Genomic DNA, 7,835 nt, shown 5'->3' with positions numbered 1-7,835 from the left:
TAAATAGTGTGTCTCTCTAATGTGAGTGTTCAGTAACCGATTAAGGTATTCCTTTAAAAACATTTAGTAAGGTAGGTTTGTAAATTACTAATAAATTGGTATATAAATAGATAGAATTGATTAAATTACATATTTAATACCATAAATGTTTCTTAAATATTCTGTTTGCACTCACATGCTGAGGAAAATATTTTATCAAATTCTTCTACACATTAACTTGACAATTTTTTTTAAGGTATTAGATATTGTGATGCAGGCTGGAAAGTGAATCTTAGAAATAGTGCATAGCAAGTAGACAACTTACCTTGGTTCAATATATTTTGTGACGTTAATATATAATATCATTATGGTTTTGACAAACATCTTGTATACATTTGAGAAAAGAAAACAAATAATATTTTTGTGTGGTTTTGTTTCATAGCATTCCTTCTGATGGCATGAGAATTTCCTGTGGCCTTTTCACAAGAGCCACAAAACCCCCCATACCATATACACACAACACAACCCGCACACGTACACAGGTACACTTAACACACCACGTTTCTATACTTTAAAAAAATCCAAATACGCTTTCAAACAATTCTACATTAAACCAGATCAAACAGAACTACGAATAATTTGCCAAAGCTATGGACAATGCTATGGGATGGACAAAATGTTTTCCCATCATATACCAGAGGTTTGGGTGGATCCAGGAGAACAAAAATATTATTAGATATGTGAAAGGTTTTAAAGATTAAGACACTAAAAGGAGGGTGTTTGGCCCTAAAGACAAACACTGCTCTCTCTCTGATTTTTCCTGGATTTTGTGTTTGTCTGTGGGGCTGAAGTAACTCAATCAAGGAAACTGTATGTACGTAATGCAGCCATTCTGCTGAGAAGACAAGTGCCTGGGCAGAGAGAAATGTCTGGACAAGTGGGAACCAAAGCACAGAGCTGAGACTGGGTTATGTGATTCAATGGACAAGGGAGTAAACAACAATTAAAATAGTAGTGTCTCCTTACTGCAGAAAATAAGTAGGTTAGAAGACATTACAGTGGGCTTAGAGTCTGATCAATTTCATTCCCTCACTGATAGACACATGATGTTTAGCTTAAACTTTTAGCCTTTCTGACATTACTTATTTTACTATTAATGTATGATTGTTAAAAACAAAAGGACAAGTTCTAGGTAAGTGAGAACAACATATAAAGTCAAAAAAAAAGAGAAGATAGTATCTTTGAATATAGTTCAGTAACTTTATTTACATTTTAATTTGTGCTGGCTTTATTGCTAGAAAAAAGAGAGATACAAAGAAAAGCTAAGAAATAGCACATAACCTGGCTCAGTCAAAGTAGAAAAATACAGTTCATAAGAAGACAGACTATTACAGGGCAAAGGATTATTTGAAATAGAGTGAATGTACAGATGAATAGCAACACAAAAAAACAGGGCAGGAATCAGAAATACTTCTGGTCTGTTTATGGATCTGCAAAATCTTCATGAATAAGAAAATAAGAGAAACATGAACTGTACGTAAGAAATGTACACTAAACTGTAGGGGTAGAGGCATTATAAATAGAGGAAACAGGGGAGATAAAGCCACAGAAGTGAGAGATTTTAGAGAGTGTTTGGAGAATGTAGAGGGGTTCAGTGTAGCTGGATGAAAGCATCCAAGCAAAGGGAAATGCGGGATGAAAGGTAGAGAAAGTGAAAAATGACCTAACAGGAGTTAGGTATGCCACATACAATGCTAAACTTGACGTGTTAGCCAGAGTAACATTACATCTTTATGACATATAATATTACTCCATTTTACAGATATTTAAAAATGGAGACATATAATTAAAGCAAATTTCTAAGACAAAGAGATAAAAACTAGAGTCAGTACCGCCCATTTCCCATAAACCCTAAAGCCTATCATTGTAACACCATACTTTCTTCCAGTGTAGTGACTTCTGAGACTAGCAAGTTAGACCAGTTTTGGAAGTTTCTGATAAACAAGTGAGAATGTTTGATTATATTTCAAAGAAAATAGAGTTGCATATCAATTTTTGGAGAGGGCAGTGATATGATCAGAGATGTGCTTTGGAAGGACATTTCTTGAGTTCCTCAAATTGAAGTAGTCACACCTTGAACTATTTGGACCCTTTAAAGTAAAGATGGCATTCTGACTCACAGTAACTTGTTGCTTGGGCTCATATATTGTCTGAGGTAATTTAGTCCAACTACCCCTAAAAGAGCATAAACACTTCCTAAAGATCTCAAACGATAAATGCTTTGAGGACACAGGATCAAAAATACAACACATATCATCTTAGTCACTTTAATTTTGAATGTACCATTTGAGACCATACCTTCAGCATGGCAATTTTAATCTCCATATTTCTCAGGGTATAGATGAGAGGATTCAGCATGGGGGCAATTGCTGTGTAAAACACAGAAATTTCCTTATCCCTGTTCTCACTCCCTGCAGGTAGAACATAGGTATAGATACAGGGCACAAAGAATAAAACTACAACCATGATGTGAGAGCTACAGGTCGACAGAGCTTTGCGTCGTCCTGCAGAAGAGTGTGTCCTGAGATTATATAATATGAGTATGTAAGAAGCTACTAGGACAAGAAAAATAACAACTACCACAATCCCTGAATTAACAATGACCAAGATTCTAACAACATGAATATCTTTGCACACCAGTTTCAAAAGAGGCTTCACATCACATATGTAGTGATCTATCTGATTAGGATCACAGAAAGGTAAATTGAATACCATGAGCAGTAAAGCAATAGAGTGCCAAAACCCCACAACCCAGGCCATGATGATCAGCATTTTACACCTCTGCATGTTCATGATGATTATGTAGTGCAGAGGCTTGACAATGGCAACATAGCGGTCAAAAGCCATGGACACCAAGATGAATGTCTCCACAGCAGCCAGCAAGTGGGCAGTGAAGAGCTGGGTCATACAGTTGTTATAGGAAATAATTTTTCTTACTGAAGCTAAATCCCTGATTAGCCGAGGGACCACGGTGGAGGTGTAGCAGAGGTCCATGAGGGAAAGGTGGCAGAGAAAGTAGTACATTGGTTCTTCAATTAGATGACTACAAGTGATTGTGAGTAAGATGAGGATGTTCCCCATTAAGACGGCCAAGTAACAGAGGAAGAACAAGAAAAAGAAGAGTAGCTCTATTTGTTTATTTCCCCACAGTCCCATGAAAACAAATTCTGTGACATTGTTCTGATTTTCCATGATGTTCAATTGGGTTCAGAGTACACAGCAAACAGAATTCATCTGAAATGCACAGAACATAAAACATCTTCAATATCACTCCTTAAGTTTTGGAGAGATTTATACATAAAGAAAACATGTAGGTCATACAGGATTTATTAGACTTAATCTTTTAAATCCAGTTTATATTAAGCACATCATTACAGATCTAATTATTTTTAATGAGTATATTTTTTGTCTGGAGCTTTTATAAACATTTTTCATGCATTTAATTCATAACAATCCAATAGGTAATCTTCTGATACTCATCTTAGATATGAGGAAGAAAGAGTTTGTTAATTGCACCAATTCTTTCATATATTAAGTAGCAACCTAAGATGAACCTGTATCTGATGCCAGATTCCACGCTCTTTGGAGCTATCTAACACCATCCAGTGACTAAATGAAGTTCCAGTCACTGTCCACCTCTGTAAAAGATCTCCATCCCTGCCATTAAATACCTGTATAACTCTAAGCAAGTCCCTCCCCTTATCTATGCTACATATAATTTATGTATGGAGTTTTAAGCACACACAAACATTCCATACATCCAGTGAAACTAAATAATTATTCTTGAAATAAAAATAACTAAGGGCTCTTAATCACAGCAGAACATAGCTGAATTAGGTGAAAATAGTTTCAATTACTCTCCTTCTTGGCATGTTTGTTCAAGATTCAAAACATGGAGAGGCTGGAAATAGAGAACCAGAGGCACAATGCTGAGCATCTGAATATAGGAACAGAGGTTATTATTAAATACAAGCTTCACCTTTTTCCTACTTATTCTAAAGACACATTTTAGAGGTCACTTTTGAAACATTAGAAACACTTAGAGAGTTAGTTGCTTTCTGTTGACATGTTGAAGAACTCCGTGACTGAAGAATGATTGGCTTATTTCAACTCACATTTAGAACAGTACCGCCATTTTGATGCAGTATACCTATGAGCAGAGTGAATATGTTGAAACCACTACCTTTTACCCATAACCAAGTGACAAATGTCTGCCACACCAAAATCATGTTTTTTTCCTTACCATCTGTTAATTACAATGAATGGTTTCAATGATACCAATGAGGAAACCATTTAAAAGGTATGAGGTTCCAAATCACACAGAAGTGGTTTAGATATAGACCTTCCCCTTAGTACTTGTGTAACCTTGGGTTCTACTTTCATTATTTCCAAAACAAGGAGAATAATAAAAAATTTCCCGTGAGTCATGATACAATGGACAGATCCCTCATCTAATGATTGTGAAGATGAGCATCCAGTCTTACATGTCCTGCTAATTCTTTCTTGTTAGCACCAAGCAGTTTTTTCGTCTCTTAGCCTCTTTCTTCAACTAATAAGTGGAACTAATAATATGGGATCTCTTTGCCTTGTGCCAAGAGTAAAATAAATACAGTTCATGTAAAGAATATTCAATATAATGGACTTGTGATTGTAAGTTGTCAACACCACAGAATGATACTCCCACATATGTTTGGAAAGGAACAAATTTTGGTATAAGAAAATTGATATCAACATTTTAATCAATTAATTGGTTTTACTTTTGGAGTTTTGTATTCTGCCATGAGTAGATTGGTCGAAGAACTCATTAGACTATATCAAGTTTAATAAAGAAACATGGAAGTCATTATAAGTTTCTACTGTGCTCAACGTAGAGTTTAGCAAAGTACTTTTTATGTATAAACTGAGAATAATCAAACAGTTTTTATTTATGTGTAATAATCTGATCAAAGGATATAAAGAAATCTAAAGATAACTTTTCATTAAAATCATAGAACAAAACTGTAGAAAAACTAGAGAATCAGACCTTAGAAAGTACAGTTTTGGTTTAGAATGTTTCCTGAACATTGGTGCAAGCCTCAGCATCTCTTAGCAGTTGGGTCAGTGTTGCCCAAATCGCAATGATTGAACATCAGTTGGGAAAATACAAACTAATAAGGAAAAAGATCCTTCAAAGCAGCGCCCATAGAGTCTCTACTAGGAATCCTGTCAACAATCTTCTTCATGCATAAATATCCCCCAGTCCCATCCTCATGTTATTTTCCTTCTGGTCTTCTTTTAATCTATAAAATCTCTCTGAGACTCTTTTCTTTCTCTCTCCCTGTTCTCTCTCTCCCCATCTCTCTCTCTCAGAAATACTCTTTCTCTCCCTTTCGCACACACGCATGCCCTACCCACATGTATGTTTAGACACAAATGGCAAAGAATATTGAGTCCACGTTTTAACGTACCTTTCAGTTGAAGAATGTCTCCCAAACATCTCTCCTTTATACTTTACATTCTTTGAAAAAGATCTCTGTGAGGAATTGTTTACAAAGAAATGTCAACTGTAGTTTGAAAGGAAAAAAAAGACATTGAAATAAGATTCTTGGGAAGTGGGATTTATGACTAAGGACATGAGAGTCTATGAATAGTGTAAAAATCCATCAAGGGCAATTGGAGATTATTTTTCTGTTACTTTATTTATCACATCTATAATAAAGAAATATTGTGAAATTGAAAGTTACAGGCTTCATTATTTGATGAATTTAGAGTAAAATGTTTAGATGTTATATACTAAGTAATTATATGTTCTAGGCATTATACTTAATTCTTCTAATTTACCAATCATTTCATCTTCACCAGTACCTGATGAGGTATAATTATTGTATTATTGTCCCTGTTTTGTAAATAGTGAGAGTAGAACCCAAGGTTACACAAGTACTAAGGGTAAGGTCTATATCTAAACCACTTCTGTGTGATTTAGAACCTCATACCTTTTACATTATGCTTAAATGTCTTCTCACACATGCAAATATAGGCTTAAAACCCTCAACTTGCCCTCAAATTATCATCCAGATTTTCCTGAATGCCCTCCTTTGAAAATAACCACTAATAAAATTATTCCAGAAAAAAACCCTAAAAAGTTGAATTACTATGACCAAATTTTTATATAAAATAAAGAGCTTTTCAAAACCCCACTTTTTTTTTTTTTTGAGGAAGATTAGCCCTGAGCTAACTACTGCCAGTCCTCCTCTTTTTGCTGAGGAAGCCTGGCCCTGAGATAACATCCATGCCCATCTTCCTCTACTTTATTCATGGGATGCTGCCAGAGCATGGCGTGCCAAACAGTGCCATGTCTGCACCCAGGATCCAAACCGGCGAACCCTGGGCCTCCAAGAAGCGGAACATGCAAACTTAACCACTGCGCAACCGGGCCGGCCCCAAAACCCCCCTTATTTTATCCACATATGTATAATTTATGATGCTCACTGCTGCAATATTTTACATTTCTTTGGAATGTCAAGGTGATCCTTCAGTCTGGTTCCTCTTATTTTTCTGAGACTGTGCTATGAAACAGCAAATAGAGATAGAAAGCCTCTGACTCTCCCAGGAGTCTTCCATTTCAAAAGAACCTTTTAGGAAAGCATTCCTGGGAACGCATTGAATTAAAAGGCACAAGAGGGACCAGAGGGAAAAACTCCCAGAAGCATTTTACAACAGCCAATATGTGTGTGGTTATTTTTAAAGAAATAAAGCTAATACTATTATAATGGTTATATAGAGGGGCTTGAGGCTTACTTTTATTGTTTATCTCTTGAGGATAATCACAGGGATGATTCAGTAGTTCTGTAATGTGATAGCACTGATGAAATATTGTATATATTTATTTTTCTATGTCTCTACTGACCTAGAATGATTTCCTCAAAGACTGAACTTGCTGACATTTACCATGGTTTTATGTATACATATATATGATATTGAATTCTTTATCATCTAATTAAACCAATATGCTAAGAGAGCATCAGAAGAGTAATAATATTTTTCTCGTCAACGTAGAATCATCGCCATTATTGTGGAGATTCGGAAATAGTATCTCAATATTTAACTATACTCATTGCATACATAGAAAATATGTACACTGTTTTGTGTTACTAGGTATCATCTAGTATTAAGATATTGGTGAGAATTGGGAAATGCCACAATGCATATTTTCCCCTTATTTTAGTTCATATTTGTTTTGTCTTTTCCCCCCTTGGGAGAGAGAGGAAGAGGAATGTCAGTAGAACCTAAATGGAACAGGTTGAGTAAATTGTATTCCTTAGTTCATAGCAGATGATCCTCTTGTGTCCGTGTAAGGTCCCTGCAAAGTTTATTTTATTTTATAGTGCATTTTCTCTGTTTTACTTGCTCATTTCCGCTCTGTTTGCCCTTCCAGACATCCACTGTACTCTACCATATTCAACTCTTAGTAGTCCCAGGGTATTGCACACCTTGTAGTTACACTATAACTGTCCACATCTTGAAAATAATCTCTTACAATACTCCTTTTAAGTTATGGCATTTCACTCCATCTTCTCCTTGCTCCATCACCTTGACTCATACAAGCATTTAGTAATATAGACTTAAATGAATAAAATAAAGTTAGATAAACCCAAATGAAGTAAAATATCCATCAACATTCACAGTGGAAGATTTCAATGCTCTTTTTTCATTATTGATGAGTAAAGCAGGCAATGAGTCAGAAAGGATATAAAAGATCTGAACAACATAATTTAAAAGTATATAGAGGTATGCATAAGATTATATTTTAACAAAGA

At 35.4% G+C, this 7,835-nt stretch overlaps 1 protein-coding gene across 1 annotated transcript; it reads right to left on the bottom strand.

Annotated features, from left to right (window-relative positions):
* Positions 1-2,301: 2,301 nt before the first annotated feature.
* On the bottom strand, positions 2,302-3,231 carry LOC124232252 (olfactory receptor 4P4-like). The gene has a single exon (XM_046649215.1). It carries the CDS (start codon positions 3,229-3,231, stop codon positions 2,302-2,304), a length of 930 nt encoding a protein of 309 aa, XP_046505171.1.
* Positions 3,232-7,835: the final 4,604 nt, after the last annotated feature.

The sequence above is a fragment of the Equus quagga genome, unplaced genomic scaffold (assembly GCF_021613505.1).
Source record: "Equus quagga isolate Etosha38 unplaced genomic scaffold, UCLA_HA_Equagga_1.0 HiC_scaffold_3869_RagTag, whole genome shotgun sequence".
Lineage (NCBI taxonomy): Eukaryota > Metazoa > Chordata > Mammalia > Perissodactyla > Equidae > Equus > Equus quagga.
This window is presented reverse-complemented; position numbering and strand designations above follow the sequence as displayed.

Coding starts and splice junctions, on each gene's coding strand:
- LOC124232252 (XM_046649215.1), bottom strand. CDS start 3,231: ATGGAAAATCAGAACAATGTCACAGAATTTGTTTTCATGGGACTGTGG.